The following is a 17,565-nucleotide window of genomic DNA, read 5'->3' as shown; positions in this document are numbered from 1 at the left end:
CACTTTTTACTCACGCATCCCATTCCAAACTCACTCATTGTTGAAACAAGCTGTTCAAGGCCGTCGGCCAAGGCCCACGTTACTCCAGTTGACAAGGAGGGTAAAAAGCTGGAAATCATCGGCAGGAAAATCTACTCCCTTGTCACCTTGCTACTTCGAGTCATAAATTATCAGACTGTTCTAGGGGCTTATCACAAACAACTATGGCTCAAGCTTTTGCCAGGACTAAAAATGATACCTGAAGACACCCGGCAAGCTTTCCTTAACTCATATGAGGAAGCTCAGACGGTATCCAAGTATGAACGTCTTTCCATCAGACATGCAGCAGAGATCTCTGCCAGAGTTCTCGTGTCTGCCATCTCTATCCGGTGCCACGCTTGGCTCCGTTCTGCAGACATAATGGAGGACGTCAAGTCAAAGGTTGAGAGCCTCGCCTTTGACGCTACCGGGCTGTTCAACGAAAAGACCGACTCCCATTTAGAAGACCTTCACAAGGCTAAGAGGACTGCCAAGTCCTATTCTGTTCAGACTCAATCTAGACAGCGACGCCCCCAATGGCGTAAATCTTATGGTCAGTATCAATCTTCTCAACAGTACCGTCCTTACAAACACCTACCTCAGCAGCGCTCTGGCCAGTCCTCTTCTTCTGTCCAGGGCTATCAGGGATACCGGCCTCGTCCGCCCCATCGCCGCCAACCCTTTAAGCCACCTGGCAGGAAACAAAAACAGTATCTTTGACTTTCGGCCCCCCATTTTTACCCGTTCACCACCTGCCACCCGTCTTCAACCGTTTCTTCACAACTGGTCTACCATCACAACCGACGCTTGGGCTCTAAAAATTATTCAGCACGGTTACCAGCTGGAATTTATAAGATCTCCTCCGCTCGGGTTCATAAATCATTCCCCATTCGACTCCTCGCTCGAGGAAGAAATATTATCTCTATTACAAAAAGATGCCATCTCTACAGTACCACCCCGCGACATACACTGCGGTTTTTACTCCCGCTACTTTGCTGTGTCAAAAAGAGGAGGAGGCATAAGGCCCATCCTCGATCTAAGACTCCTAAACACTTACCTGCGACCCAGACGTTTTCGGATGCTCACCTTAGAGTCCATCATGCACCTGCTGAAGAAAAACAACTGGTTCGTCCTCATAGATCTAAAGGACGCATACTTTCACGTCACTATCCACCCCGACCACCGCAAGTTTCTTCGGTTCATCTTTCAGGACACAATCTACGAATTCCAGGCCCTGCCATTCGGCCTGTCCACAGCTCCCCGGACCTTCACCAAGGTCATGGCCCCAGTGGCAGCTTACCTTCGTCTCAGGGGCATCCACGTTTACCCTTACCTGGACGAAACCGATCCCTGAAGGACACAAAATTTATCCTGTATCTCCTTCACAATCTCGGTCTCACTGTCAACAAACAGAAGTCTCAGCTCATTCCCTCCAAAACAGTTCAATACATAGGGGTCTGTTTGGACGCCGTAAAGGGTCGAGTCTTTCTCCCCCCAGAGAGGATACGCAAGATTCAACGAGCCATCAGGAAATTTCTTCCCCGTGCTCGGGTGACAGCCCATCACGCCCAACACCTTCTCGGCCTGATGTCTTCTACAACACCGGCGCTAGCTCACGCTCGCCTCAAACTCCGGTCGCTCCAATCATGGTTCCTCACCCTTTTCGACCCTATGATGGACAGCCAGAGGAAGCGCCTTCGTGTCACCCCGGAGCTCACCAGACAGCTCCAGTGGTGGATGTACACACCCCATCTCACGGTTGGCCGGCCCTTTCGTCCACTCCGTCTCACCGTTCAGGTCACAACGGACGCCAGTCCGTCCGGCTGGGGGGCGCACTGCGGCCATCACACCATTCATGCCCTCTGGACACCACAGGAAGCCATGTTCCACATCAATCACCTGGAACTGCTTGCAGTTATCAAGGCCTTCAGGTCCTTCCTTCCTCTGCTACACGGCCGCGGAGTTCAGCTGGTGACGGACAACACTACCACAATGCACTATGTCAACAAGCAGGGAGGAACCCGCTCTCACTCACTCCTGTATCTCTCCATCCTCCTTTGGGAGTGGTGTTACCGTCATCATATCTACCCGGTGGCCATCCATGTAGCCACAGAGGACAACACAGTTGCGGACACTCTGAGCAGGCTTCAACATCAGACACACGAATGGGAACTGAACCCTCTGGTCTTCCAGGACCTTTGCCACCAATCGGGGACCCCAGTGCTGGACTTGTTCGCATCCCCTCACAACGCGAAATGCTCCCGGTACGCGTCCCGGGCAGGTCTCGGTCTCCACTCGCTCGGCGACGCATTCATGATCCCATGGAACCAGGGTCTCTTGTACATATTTCCACCGATTCCGTTGATACAGAGGTCCCTGATCAAACTCCAACGTTCAATGACTCCGGCCATTTTCATTGCACCTTTTTGGCCTCGCCAAGTGTGTTTCCCCACTCTAGTCAGCATGGCTGTGGACTACGTAACCCTTCCGTTGTGGCCGGACCTGCTGACCCAGGAAGCAGGCAAAGTCCTTCACCCCGACCTCGACACGCTCCATCTGACGGCGTGGAGGATCGTCCAGAAATCCAAGAGGTCTTGACCAACGCCTTCAAGCCCTCCACGTCTCGCTTGTATGCCTACAAGTGGAAAAGTTTTTTGAAATTTACCCAGCAGAGGGATCTCGTCTCCTCCCCTGTATCTCTTTCTACGCTTCTACAGTATCTCCGTTACCTGTTTGATTTCCACCTGTCTATCTCTACTATCAAGGTGTACCTTGCTGCGGTTGTCTTCTTCCAGCCCAGAGCTTCTCCCTCTTCCCGCCTTTTCTCCCATCCTACCGTCAGGATGTTTTTGAGGGGTCTCTCTAACCTCCGACCTCCCGTTCGTCCTCCACTCCCTCAGTGGTCCCTCCACTTGGTTCTGCATGCCCTATCCAGACCCCCATTTGAACCCATGGCTACCTGTGACCTCAAGATGCTTTCTTTAAAAATGCTGTTCCTAGTGGCTATCACCTCTGCTCGTCGAGCTAGCGAGTTGGCAGCTCTCCGTCATGACCAACCTTTTCTTCAATTCTTTAAGGACAAGGTTATGCTTTACCTGGACGTGTCTTTTCTTCCGAAGGTGGTCTCCGACTTCCACGTCAATCAGCCACTTATTCTGCCAACTTTGTTTCCGTCTCCGACTACTGATGTTGAACGCATGCTCCACATGCTCGATGTTCGACGGTCCTTAGCTTTTTATGTGTCCAGGACCAAGGACTTTCGCCTGGCCAACAGACTCTTTCTTTGTTACTTTGGCCCAAAGAAGGGCTGCCCGGCCTCGCCGTCCACACTCTCTCGGTGGCTCGTATCTACCATCGCCCTTGCCTACGAGCTCAACCACAGAGATCCTCCACAGGGACTTAAAGCCCATTCCACCCGGGCTGTTGCCTCATCGACTGCCTTACTCCGTGGCGTTGACCTGCCCGACATCTGCCGGTCCGCTACATGGTCCAATGCCTCTACCTTCATAACCCACTACAGATTGGACGTGAGGGCAAAAGAGGAGACCAGATTCGGGAGGGCAGTGCTAGCATCGGCTCTTCAGTGACAGCCCACCATCCGGTTAGTAAGCGTGCTAATCACCCTTTGTGTGCATTCACAGAAGACCACGATGAAGAAAGAAAGGTTACTTACCTGTAACGATGGTTCTTCAAGTGGTCATTCTGTGAATTCACACAATCCCGCCCGGCCTCCCCTCTGTCTGTCTGTCACTGGCATCTCTATGACTCGAGGGCCTATGGCGGACAAATGGAACTGAGGGACGGTTAGGCTGGGCGTGCGCAGTAGGGGTAGTCCTAAACATTGTTACTTTTCTCTTGCAGCTAGAAAATGTTCCGAGAGGCCCAACGCTGGCGCTGGTATTAACCCTTTGTGTGAATTCACAGAATGACCACTTGAAGAGCCATCGTTACAGGTAAGTAACCTTTCTTTCTTAGTCTTTAAGCATATTTAGTCACATAAGGAAGTGACTAAACACTGTTCTCACCCAGCCAAGCCAGTCATGTCCATGTTTACAGCTATGGTCTCTTTTATCGTGCATGTTGCTGGCTTCTGGAAATCAAAAACCCTGCTTCGTCATTGCTTCCTGCTCTTTGATGTCTGGTATTTAGTGTCTTGTATCTTGTTTGTATCTGGTGTTGCTGTCTCTTGCTTCCCTGTATTTATATTTCTCTCATTTGTGTATTTTTTTACTATCAGCCGGCATGCTTCCCATATACCAGTAATTCGCCACCAGACCAATTTGCTTCGGTACGAAATAGGTCCCCTATGTTTTCTGTGGGCATCTCTATTGCTTTTGTTAAGTAAACAGACTCTAAAAGTTGTTGAATTACAGTTCCCATCAGCCCCAGCCAGCCTAGCCAGTGCTGAGGAAGTCTGGGAGTTACAGCCTCAAAATATCTGGAGGGCTGCAATTTGCCCACCCCTCAGAGGACTGAAGATTTCAGAGTCCATGGCTGAAAATACTAGAAAAGATTTGGGGCTGAAAACCTCCAAAGGAAGAGATAATGCATCAGGCGCCCGTTGTGGGAAAGCCAGGCCACTTGTGTTGGGTGTTGTGCCATCATCTGGAGTGTCCTATCAGTCTATTTTTGGTGCTGCTCTTTTCTGAAAAACACCTACTGACCTCCCTGCTGTTTTCAGAGCTTGGGAGATATGTGTTACCGACAGGAACATTACCGATAATGGGTATTATTACCATAATAGCATTTCCTTCCAGAGATTTAATGACGTTGAGCTCTCTTAACCTGCTCCTGGTTGGAAAAAGAGCACATTACTTTTTCTCATTAGTCCTGGTGGCTAAAAAGAAAAAGAAAAAAAGTGTGCCTCCCCCACAACTTTCTAAGCAGTTCTCCCTCCTCACTGCTAGCTGAGATCAAAGTAGACATAAAAAGGAATGGGTGTTTGGGGAAAAGAATATGTTTCTCTTTCCCTTAATGGGATTTCCTCAGACACATGCTTCAGCAATCAGATTTACAAATTCAGCTTGTGATGATCTTCCAGTGGCCAGAGATGAAACAAAGCATACTGGACTGGCATGGTACAGAGGTGCGGCAAAATATGTGCACATTTTTACCACTTTGTGGTGTGTAGAATTATCCACGTTAGCATGAGTAACCTCACAATAACAGCCTTTTTTGGAATAGCCAAGGGATTCTGCCGGTAGTGAGATCCAGCAGTCTGAGATTTACAGACAAGAGAAGGTGAGCAAGGTAAAACATTTCCCAGTTAAGAAGATTTACCTTTCATTTTAATTGGGATTAATGGAGGTGAGCCCTTCGTGAGTACTTCAGTAGTGTCCTTTGTCATGAGCATACTCTGTAAGAAGTGAAAAATTACTGTCAGCCTACCTGTGTGCCCCCTCAGTGAACATGAGACTGTGTGAAAAGCAGGTCCCTGTCCGCAGGCAAGAAATCTCTGGAGCCTCACTGATCCAAGATAATGTGGTGACACAGAGTTGGCGCTGTTTTGTGTATTGCTTTATCAGCTATAGTAGAAAGGCCACAAATGCCTCAGTTTTCCTTTATAAGGAATTGAATCTGCATCTTTACAAATGCCACACTTCCTATAGGTGGACTGCCCCGTCTGACTTGGGAACAAGAAATGTTGAGTGATTATTGAAGGAGAAAATGTTTGACTTTGTTGAACCAATAAAGATGGTTTTTCTGGTTGGCCAGAGAAGATGGCATGTGTGCTGGAGCAGTTTTATTCATAATTATACTAAGTTGTATTTTTAAGTAGTTCTTGTCAAATGCTTATTTGTACATCTCTCATATAAATGAGTTAATATACATCCCAAACGTGCAGAAAGTTCACTTAAATTTTACTCAAGCACCTAGTGCTCCCAAGTTTTAAGTCATCCGGTTTCTACATTTCTTGTTCATTGTAAAAACCTCCGAACGTTTGGGAGTGAGCTGTTCTTTAGATTTGGCGGTTATGTTCCATTTTTATTTGTGTTCTCATTTTACAGTCTTTAAATCATCAGTACTGCTTCGGGGAAGGGCTGGTGGGAAGGTTTGGGAAAGAATATATTTCCCTAATGACTATTTTTTCTTTTTTCTTTCTTTTTTTTTTTGAAACTTAAAAAAACTTTGATTTAACAGATATTAATAAAAAAGAACGTACCTGAAAAAATAGCAACACAAAACAACATAAAGCAATTATACAAAAAGTGCTCCTCCCCCCATACTGGGACCATTTAAGAGATATAAGTTAACTTTCTTCCTTTTATGGAGCCCCATTCCCCTTCCAGAATTGCATTGATTCTTGTGAAGGTGCACCTTCCCCTTTATTAATACTAAATCAATAAATTCTCCCCAAATATCTATTAAATATTCTTATTCATCAAAGCCTTTTTACTTTAATATTACACATTAATACCATGTTTCCCCGAAAATAAGACAGGGTCTTCTATTAATTTTTGCCCCCCAAAATGCAGTAGGGCTTATTTTCAGGGAATGTTTTATGTACAAGAGTCTACATTTATTCAAATACAGTCATGTCATCTTCTTCTGGTTGCAGCATAATGGTGGAGGGCCTGGTTTCACTTAACTGGGGCTTATTAAATTTTTTATAAATTTCTAATAAAATTTTAATAAATTTCAGATTAATTCTTTCATTGTCAGTTCCCATTGCTCCTTATCAAATATTGATAAAAGCGCCATCTTAGGATATACCTCTATATTTAACTTAGTTATTTCATTTATTCCCTTGAAAGCCATCTGCCAAAACGTCAACATATTCTCATATTTCCACCCTGTATGAAAATAAATACTTTCTGACATCTGTTCCAACACAACATAGAATAATTTGTATCTATTTCGCTTTACACTGAAGTAAAATGCCATTTCCAAACTAATTTACAAAAATATTCCTTTAGCCTTAAATAATAACGATATTACACTCAGAAGTGGTTTACCGATCCCTTCTTTTGGGGGTGCCCTGGGACTGTGCAGCTTCCCCAAGGCTACATAGCCTGGCTCTACTCTTAGGAGGAACAGTGGGAATCAAACTCCCAACGTCTGGGACTACCTAAACCACTGAGCTATCCAGCCAGCTTCCTTTAACTGGACATGGATGTCAGTATTCTTTTATCCCTTATATTATTCCAAACCTAAGCACTTATCTCTTCTCCCAAGTCATGTTCCCATAATGTTTTAAGAAAATCTTGATGGTCTTCTGCTTCTATTAAAATTTTGTAAATTTCACATATCCCTTCTGTTATCTTGTTTTCAACTCTGTTTCCCTTCTGTAGTACCATTTCTTCAAAACTCATAAGAACATTTACCATTTCTTTTTAGCTAAAAGAATACTCTAATTGAATACGATTAAACCAAGATATTGTCTCCATCCCTAATACTGCTTTCATTTTCTCTTTATTCCCCATTTTTTCTAACCAATATTTTATCATAATTTGTGTCTTTCTAAATTCTTATATTTTGTTTCAAATTTTCTGGAAATTTCTCTAACTGTACTATTGAGTATAATGAGGAAATTGATGGAATACATATTTTTCTATACTTATACCAAATTAAAAGCACTTTTAAGGGATTTTCTTTAAAAAATTACAATACTTTTATTATGCTGTATAAAAAGAAGATTCTCAGGCTTCCAATGAAATTCTTGAAATTCCATATTTAACCATTTTTAACATACCTCTAACGTACAGCCCTGCTGGGTGGGACTCTGCCTCTCTCTTGTGTGCGACTCTGCCCCCCTTACATGCAGGGTTCCATTGCAACCGGAACTAAAGGGGTTGAAAATGAAAGCTGCACCGAGGGAGTTGGAGTCAGGCATGAAGCTTAGAGAAAACATTGATATCAAGTGTATGTCTTACTTAGTTAGTTATATAGTATAACCTTAAATTAGAAAGACCGAACTGTCCTACTTTTTGAGATTAATCTCTTCTTACTAATCTTTGCTTTTTTAAATCTCCACTGCAAAATTTATTTATCATATTTTGCCAGTCTTTCAACTGTTCTTCAGTTGTCTTTATTGGTAAAATTATGAATAGAAAATTTCTCAGATAAAATCTTCATTTTACAAACCATGAAAGTCTAATTTATGGATTTTATCCTATCCTTAAGCATTAATGGGTTTTCCTATTGTTAATAAAGTATCATCAGCAAATAGGCTGATTTTTACTCTGTCTTTATATCTAGGCTGAAAATTAATTTATCTTCTCTTAACATTTGCCCACAGTTCTATAACTAAAGCAAACAATATCAGAGAAAGGAGACATCCTTATCTGGTTCTGTGGCCTAGGGAATATCTGTTACACTATCATTTACTGACACTGTTGCAGTATTTTCAGACTATAGTTGAACTATCATAAAAGTAAAGGTAAAGGTTCCCCTTGACAATTGTCAAGTCGTGTCCGACTCTAGGGGTTGTACTCATCCCCGTCTCCAAGCCATAGAGCCAGCGTTTGTCCGTAGACAGTTTCCGTTGTCACGTGGCCAGCTTGACTAGACACGGAACACCGTTACCTTCCCACCATAGTGCATGTTTTGTGCACATTTTGCATGTTTTCGAACTGCTAGGTTGGCAGGAGCTGGGACAAGTGACGGGAGCTCACTCCATCGTGTGGATTCGAATTGCTGATCTTTTGACGTTACAGCCCAGAAGCTTTTTGCAGTTTAATCGCAGCGCCACCACATCCACCTGAACTATCATCGTCGTCGTTTAGTCGTTTAGTCGTGTCCGGCTCTTCATGACCCCATGGACCAGAGCACGCCAGGCCCTCCTGTCTTCTACTGCCTCCCGGAGTTGTGTCAAATTCATGTTGGTTGCTTCGCAGACACTGTCCAGCCATCTCATCCTCGGTCGTCCCCTTCTCCTCTTGTCATCACACTTTCCTAACATCAGGGTCTTTTCCAGGGAGTCTTTTCTTCTCATTAGATGGCCAAAGTACTGGAGCCTCAGCTTCAGGATATGTCCTTCCAGTGAGCACTCAGGGTTGATTTCCTTTAGAACTATCATACCTTTACATAATTCCCCAAACCTAATGTTTTTCTTTGCATTTTTAGTATTAGGCATTCCACACAATCAAATGCCTTGAAAATCTTTATTATATTTAACACTCCCCAAATCTACCATTTGTCTACCTATTATGAACCTGCATTGGTTGTCTTTAATATATTTAGCAATCAACCTATTCATTCTTTTTGCTAATATTGCTATAAGTATCATAGCATCTTGATTTATCGAGGAAATAGGTCTGTAAGCTCCAGGATCAGTTGGATTCTTGTTTGCTTTTGAAACTAGTATAATTAATGAGTTTTAAAGATAATGGAATCTCTTCCCCCCTCCATTATTTTATTAAAAAGAGACTTTAATTTAGCTACCAACATTTTCTTAAAATTATTATGATACTCTGGTGGGCACAAACAACCACTTTGTGTCAGTTGGTCCTTTAGACAAAGAGGTGTTCAGTGCTTCCCAGCCCCGCCTCCTCTGGCAGGTGTCCACTCAGAGGAAGTGCCCAGAGGAGGCGAGGCAGGGAAGCCAGGATGCTGTTTCTGAGTGGGTGCTCCCTAGATAAGGAGGCAGGGTTGGGAACTGCTGAACGCCTGTCTACTCAGGTCACAACCCATCTGTTCCTGGCGTCTTTCCTACTTTTAATTTATTAATAATTTCTTCGATCTCTTTCCCTCACGGCTCTTCAGAGTGGGGTGGGCAGACCTTTCTTGAATGTTAGTCCAACTGTCTGCCCGCCTCCAGGGTAGGTATGTGTGTATGCCTATGCATGTTTATTGCCATGGGCACAGTCCTTAACTACATTAGTTCCCATGAGCAAGAATGTATGTTCCCACCATTTTGTACTTCTCAAATCTTGGTACGATAAGCAGTGTCTCTTCTGCTTCAGCATTCGGCGATGGATTTTGGGGACGTGCCAGATAAACAAAAAATTCAGGAAACCACAGAATCGGTTAAAAGGCAGCGAGAACAAATGGATGAGGCCAGTCTGGCCACCACCCTCCAGCATATTGTGGGGCAGCTAGATGTTCTTACCCAGGTATTTATTATGTATTTATTTTATTTGTTTGTTGTTTCATTTTGATATGCCACACCCGTTAGTGCCACAGCATGGTATGGAACAATCTGTGGAGTCTTGTGGAAACAGTAGTTCAAAAACGTATCTAAATGCACAGCCTGTCATGTCACCTGTTGTTGTTTTTACTGGATCTATATTTGACAAGTAACAAAATTCTTTATTTATAACATTCAAAAAATAGAAACTTAAGAAACTTCACATTTTGTATCCATTTGTGTTTTACATTGCAACTTACAAGTTTCTTTGTGGTGGCATTTGGCATTAAAATATGGATGTGGAGGAAGGCAATTCCTTTCTCTTGTTCCTACATTTAGGACAAATTTCACAGTAGTGGCTGTTTTACACCAAATATAAAGAAGAGCATCTTTGTAACTGGTATTTATTTATTTATTTATTTATTTATTTATTTATTTATTTATTTATTTATTTATTTATTTATTTATTTATTTAATACCCTGCCTATCTGGTCAATATGACCACTCTAGGCGGCTACTTACCATACCCTGGCAAGTATCCTGTGGATAGTACCAGAGAATGACCAGCAGAGGGACCTAAAATACAGCATGCTAATATTAAAGGATTGGTTGTGCTGCTCATGGTAGTTCCAAATCTCTCTGAACTTCATAGTTGGGCTTTTAAAGGAAGTCTTTAAATATGGGTATTCATCATTCACAGGAGTCTTAAGGATGATTAAGAAGAGCTTTATTGCCAGATGCTATTTTATTGCTTGATTTCTGAAATTTCACATCAGTAAGGGTGGCTTTTGCATCATCCTGCTGAATATTCCCCTCCTGTGTCAGTACTTTCCCACACACGGTAAAGCAGTAATTTTAATATATATGGAAAAGTGACAGCCAGGTTTTAGCTTGTGATATGAACGGTGGCGACTCTAGATCTTTTGGGGTGTGTTGGGCTTTCTTTACAGCCCCCTATAAAACAAACATGATATTACACTCCAGTGTAACCAAGAAACAACCTGGGGCATGGCTAGACACACATGCCATCTCCATTAATTCTCACGGGCCAGAATCCTGTGACATACTCATACCAGTGTAAGTCCATTGGTATATACAGTATGTTAGTGGTGAATTTCCATTAGTTCAGAAGTTGGCATTCACATTCGGTGTTGTCATACCAGTTGTGTGATTTGGTGCACCTCATGCAAGCACTAGCACCACTGAGATTTTCACTGATAGATTTAGGTTTGTGTATTTTTCCATTGAATTTTAGCCACTGGTTCCTGTTTTTTTTTTCTTTTTCTGAGGGCAAGCAAGAGCTTCTGTTACTCTGGGCACATGGGTTTGCTGGAAAGGAAGTCATTCCTATTCCAGTGGTGTCCCCTGGTGTGATGGCCATGTGCTCTCTTTCTTATAAGTGAGTGCCTTCCATTCATTTCTTTGGAACAGAGTAAGGCACCAAATGGAATCATGCTGCAGTGGAGGCAGAATGGCCACCATTTGAGACACCAGACAGAGTAGCCGGTACTGATGGAAAGCCGCCTTCTCTCCCTTCAGAGTTGCACTTGTATTTCAGGGTGTGTTTCCAAATATACTGCTGCCACCTCCAAACAGATATTTGGGGAAGTGTGACCCCCCCTCCCTTTACCAAATGCACCCTGCTTAGTTTGGGAATCGGGAATGTATGGGTGACTGGAGACCACGTTTGAATAGACTGAATGAAAGAGGTTTGGAAAAACAGAACAATTCTCACATCTTACTCTGCCTGTGGCAGCAGTGCCAAGGCACAGAGAAGGATGGCAGGAATGGAGTGTAATTCTCCATGCCTGCAGAGCAAATTTGAAGGCCCTTTAGCTACTGTACAGTTGCAGACCATGTTTTCCTGACTCACAGACCATTTCAAAAGGGCAGGTTTATGGCTTTGCATTGCGAAGTCTTAGATAGACATTAATCCCAAAGCTACAGAATAACCTCAATTAATGTCTATAAATTGTATAGAATGGAGATGTCCAGCAAAAAAAAAATCTATACAATTTATAATTAAGTAAAACCAATTTTCTTTGGTTTACCACACTGTTCCACTTATGTTTTAGGCCAACATCATATGTTTCAATGCAGACATTTTGCAATGTCTTTGTGTGACTTTTATGTTCTTATGGTTTTGTTCTGATATAAATCTCTGTTGGGAATTGAAAATGGTTTATAAACATAGACTATATTCATGATGTTGTGGTGCTGTCTAGTCCTGCACATGTTATTCAGATGTAAATCAGAATTCAGCTTTAATAGATTAGTCTTAAATTGTAGAGTTACAGCACCTTTGTACATTTGTCTTTCTCATTTTGCAGACTGTTTCCATTCTGGAACAGAGATTAACCTTAACAGAAGACAAGCTGAAGGAGTGTCTTGAGAATCAACAAAAGATTGCTCAGAATAAATCCAACTGATTCCCCAAGAAACTTGTGAAGCTAGCATTGCTTGGCTGCAAATCTGTGTGCATTCCAAGGATTTCATGTGAATTTTTTAAATGAAATATTTCCTATTTTATTAGAATAAATTGTACATCTAACAGTGTGTGTAAATAGATTTTGTTAAGATTAAAGTTTCTTACTAAAAAGTGGCCTCTTGTGATTACTGTCAGTACTTTATGTGTTGAAGTGTTGAGATCTTCAATTTGAAATAATAGTGTCCCTTTTCAGAGCTGCTTTTTTGAGAATTAGACACCCTTGTTCTTGAAAAGACAAGCTTCTAGTACAGTATTTACCAGAGGAAATGTTGGAATACTCTGTACAGGTCCATACATGCATACAAGAATACCATAGGACTGTTCTCTTCCAACACAGAGGAGTTCTGCATTCCAAATGAACTGCAAACAAGCAGACATGTGACTCACACTTTTTGGGAGATTCCTTCCTGCAATCTTAAGAGCAGAACAACATCCTCAAATCTGAGTATCACTTGTAGAAAGAGGTCCCAGGCAGAATCTTTGTGTATCCTTTTTTCAATATGATAGAGCTTAAAATAACATAGTTGACTAGTTAGGGGAAATACACCAGCAAATTAGATCCAGATTGGGTCCTAATTAATCTCAACATTAGCATCAGAAATTTGAGATTACTTTTTTCCATGCATGCTTGCATCTGTACTAAATTTGCATGGTGTTCATGATCACGGTTTTGTTTTGCCCTAATCACACTTTTCTCATACTTCTGTTACTGGCACAAGATGCACAGTCACGTTACATACTTGGGGTCCCTTTTGTGATGTATCTTTAGTGCTACGAAACAGGCCAGCTTTCCTTGTAAAACTTAGAAAAGTTTTTTCCCCTATTCCAGCTCCCAGAATTCCTAACCTCTGAACTTCCTGTGCTAGCAAAGTTGGTTCAGAAGTTTGGAGTCATATGGCAGGCGTCCTATAACAGTGCTGACCCTTCTGGAAGTTGGGGCAATGCTAGCATGGGAGGGAGCCACGTCGTGGACTTGTGCTACGTGACACCAGACATCTAATAGTTTTTCAAGCATCATGCAGGAGTGATGGTCTTGCTTGCTTAGATATTCAAATCCTCTTGGTTCTTACTGAAGAGGGTAACTCCAAAAGATATACCTGTGTCGCAATACCTATTTTGGACCCCCAGACATTCAAATCTGTCTCTCACTAACTTCCCCTCCCTCTTCATGTGCTAGAACCAGATTTCTCCCTCTTTCCCTCTTTTCTATAAGAAACCATCTGTGTTTAACTGAGACATTAAGATTTTTTATTTCCATTTGGAAGCATCCTCACAACCACTCCTGACTTCATTTGCTAGTTCTGTCATTTAAAAAAAATATCATCATCTCCTTCTACTAGACTGTATTCTGACTATCTTGGAGCTACAGGTTATTTTTCATCTTGGACTGGCAAGTGAGGAAAGAGAAAATGTGTTCCATGCTTTGTTTTTGGAGGTAAGTTCTTTTATTACTTTGCCCAAGGGTCTCTGTACCAAGATTTTCTGGCATGAGCCTTAGCTGCATCTCTCTTATCTAGGTTTAATCCTTTTGTTAGCTGTGTTCTCTTCACATTCCCATGCTATGTGTCAATATAGCATTCACGGTTAGAAAGAATTTGAAATAAAAACAAGGATTTACATAGGAAGAGAACAGTGAGAAAGCAACGATGTAGCTTCTTGACATTCCATTTTGAGCAGGATCAGCTAACCTACTCCCACTGCTTTTGTACTTTCCAGGCTCATATTGGGCTAGTTCTATGGTCCCCAGCTTTGGGTAGCCCAAATGTTCTTGGACTATATTTCCCAGAAGCCTTCACCACCAGCTGTGCTGGCTGGGGTTTCAGGGGGTTGCAGTCCAAGAACATCTCGGTTACCCAAGGTTGGGTTACCCAAGCTAGTTAATCATCTGCGCGTCCATCAATGTGCTAGTTGTTGTTAAGTCGTGTCTGACTCTTCGTGACCCCATGGACCAGAACACGCCAGGCCCTCCTGTCTTCCACTGCCTCCCAGAGTTTGCTAGCACGCAACCTTAATCACTCACTCCTTTTCTACCCTAAATGGTGAGCCTGAATCTTACGGAGATGGTCTTCAAAAGGGAAAACTTATTATGCAATGTGGTCATTAGCAGTTACCACCAGAACATGTATGTGTATACAAGACGGCAGACTACTTGGATAAAAATTCGAAAAAAATCTTTGTGCAGAGGGAAAGATACATTTTTTACTCCTTGCACTTTAAATTTTCCGAAGAATGAAACTTCTGTGCTGGTCATCTTACAAAACTACTAGTTTGGGAAGCAAACCACTAGATCGATGGAAAAGATTTAAGTTGCAGACTCCCAAGTTTCTAAGTTGTGAGTTTCCCAACGTTGCAAGCTCTGCTTAGTTCAGGGATTTCAGTCTGTATGGCTTTGATGGCAGCGGAGATGATAAAGGGTTAAGGACTGTGTCTGGAACTCCTTGGCAATCCCTGAGCCAAGTTCCTAAAAAAAGCAGTTTAATTTGTTGCCATTAGGCTTGCCAAACATATGACCTCACTAAAGTTTTTAGTAACAGCTCTTTTTACTCAGATTGCTCCCTAGGGGAGCTACATATGCCAGAGGACTGAAGCAAAGGGAGTTTTCTTTTTCTTTTTTTCCTTTTGCTTGTTACGGGCATGGAACATGTTAAAACATACTTGTATACTGTGCTGGGGAGGGTGGGAAAACACTCTTTACGCAATGCCCACTTTCCTTCCTGTCTGGGAGTTTAAATCGAGGCAGTAGCTTGGTTAATTCATGATTGTTGGAGAGGAAAATATGCATATACAGTGCTAAAGAAGTGATGATGATGAGCTGCAGGTCTAATGTCCGGCACAGACAGGCCCTGTTCCCCTTCTCCCAGCGACTGTATTATCAATCTATGACCAGGCCCACATTTTGTGCAGATTCGATTATTTTCATCTTCCAAAAATAATGTTTTTGTGTCCTTTAGATCGAGTAGAACAAGTGTATGCTGCTTTGCTTTTTTAAAGCCATATCCCCCTTTTTTTTTTCCATTCATAATAAGTAAAAAGAGCTGCTTCTCCAAGCTGTTCTGAAGATCCAGCTTAGGGAAGTCTGATGGATCAAAGAAGACTTGTGGGCTCTAAATATTGTGGACTGGAAATTAGGGCCACGTGACTCATACCTTGGTAACTGAACATTGCCTGACAGTTAAATGCCTGGATTCCTTCTTTGTTTCACAGTCACAAAAGAGTAACTTAGAGCAAGTCTATTTATAATCTTTAGATGGATGCCTCCATTTTCTCCCGTTCCAATGACAGCAAAAGTGAGGCACGTAAAGATTAAAAATAGATTTACATAGGGATGGCAAGCATTGCGGTATAATATAATGAGCCTCTGCATTTGCATAGCCATAAATGAAAATAAATAAATTTATTGTCATTGTAAGTATATACTGTACACAGTATACACATATGAAATTCACACAGACACCCAGAGACTAGACCCACATGCACACACATAACAAATCCCCAAACACTCCCCACCCACTAAAAATCCCCCACATGCTTTGTGTATTACAGTACTAAACATGGTCTATACTGTAGCTGCAGGAGTGACAGGAGTAACCAGTAGCTCAGTGTGGCTGGACCAGTTGACCTTTAAAGAACAGTCTTCAAAATATAAATTTCACCTCTGCCGAACTGGGGTGTGTGAGAGAGAATTTGCTATAGAAATGCAATTTGATTCCCTCCACTTGTTTCGGTCCACAACGGATCAGCCAGTCACTTCCTATGACCTGCCAATTACTTCCTGTTTCTTTAAAAAAGGCTTTTTCTTGCTGTAAATGGGTCTGGAGTGCAAAATTATATTTGAAGGCAAATTAGGGCTACATAGAGATTTCTGGGAAGGCGACTTGCCATTGTAGGGCTTTTCCCCATAAGGTTTGTGGAATGCAGCATTCCAAAGTATCAGGACTGACAATAACGGTCCCTTAGGATGCACTAAAAACTAAGATCATGGCCACTAGTCCCATCACCTCTGGACAAATAGAAGGGGAAGATATGGAGGCAGTGACAGATTTTACTTTCTTTGGCTTCATGATCACTGCAGATGGTGACAGCAGCCACAAAAGTAAAAGACGCCTGCTTCTTGGGAGGAAAGCGATGACAAACCTAGACAGCATCTTAAAAAGCAGAGACCTCACCTTGCTGACAAAAGTCCATGTAGTCAAAGCAATGGCTTCTCCTGTAGCGATGTACAGAAGTGAGAACTGGACTGTAAAGAAAGCTGATCGCCAAAGAATTGATGCCTTTGAATTGTGGTGCTGGAGGAGACTCTTGAGAGTCCCCTTGGACTGCAAGGAGAACCAACCTATCCATTCTAAAGGAAATCAACCCTGAGTGCTCATTCGAAGAACAGATCTTGAAGCTGAGGCTCCAATACTTTGGCCATCTCATGAGAAGAGCCTAATGTTAGGAAAGTGTGAAGGCAAGAGAAGAAGGGGATGACAAAGGATGAGATGGTTGGACAGTGTCATCAAAGTGACCAACATGAATTTGACCAAACTCCGGGAGGCAGTGGAAGACAGGAGGGCCTGGCATGCTCTGGTCCATGGGGTCACGAAGAGTCGGACACAACTTAACAACTAAACAACAACAAGAATGCTCAGAAGATGTCCATCACTATCTGCATGAACTGAGTTCAGAATATGAATCTCATTTCAGATGAAATAGAGGATTTGTTTCTTTGTCTAGCCATAAACACAGGAAATGGCTATGTTTTACTGAAATGCAATTGATAAGATTGCAAACAAAGGTGAGAAAATGATGGTTGTTGTGGGGTTTTCCCACAACAACCATTTTAGAGCTTTACTCCTCTCTTCTCTGACACACTGCTCTGCCCAACAGCCATTCCCTCAGTTCCTTTCAAACTGGTGTTAGTGCAGCTTTTTGGGAATGTTTGGAACTTCCTTACTTTGCTATTTGACTGTATATATTTCTTAACTTTCTCTTCCCGCTTATTCCATGT

General features: G+C 42.6%; 1 protein-coding gene across 1 annotated transcript in view; it reads left to right on the top strand.

Moving 5' to 3' along the window:
• Positions 1 to 12,686, top strand: part of POC1A (POC1 centriolar protein A) — a 41,580-nt gene extending 28,894 nt beyond the window's left edge. The window contains exons 10-11 of the mRNA XM_020796661.3: positions 9,924 to 10,073; positions 12,418 to 12,686. Coding sequence (XP_020652320.3) covers positions 9,924 to 10,073; positions 12,418 to 12,516 — 249 coding nt within the window. The 3' untranslated portion in view covers positions 12,517 to 12,686. The remainder of the gene's footprint in view (positions 1 to 9,923; positions 10,074 to 12,417) is intronic.
• Positions 12,687 to 17,565: the final 4,879 nt, after the last annotated feature.

This window comes from Pogona vitticeps, chromosome 2, assembly GCF_051106095.1.
Source record: "Pogona vitticeps strain Pit_001003342236 chromosome 2, PviZW2.1, whole genome shotgun sequence".
In the NCBI taxonomy this organism is placed as follows: domain Eukaryota; kingdom Metazoa; phylum Chordata; class Lepidosauria; order Squamata; family Agamidae; genus Pogona; species Pogona vitticeps.
The sequence above is the reverse complement of the archived record's forward strand: the minus strand, read 5'-3'. Positions and strand labels throughout refer to the sequence as shown.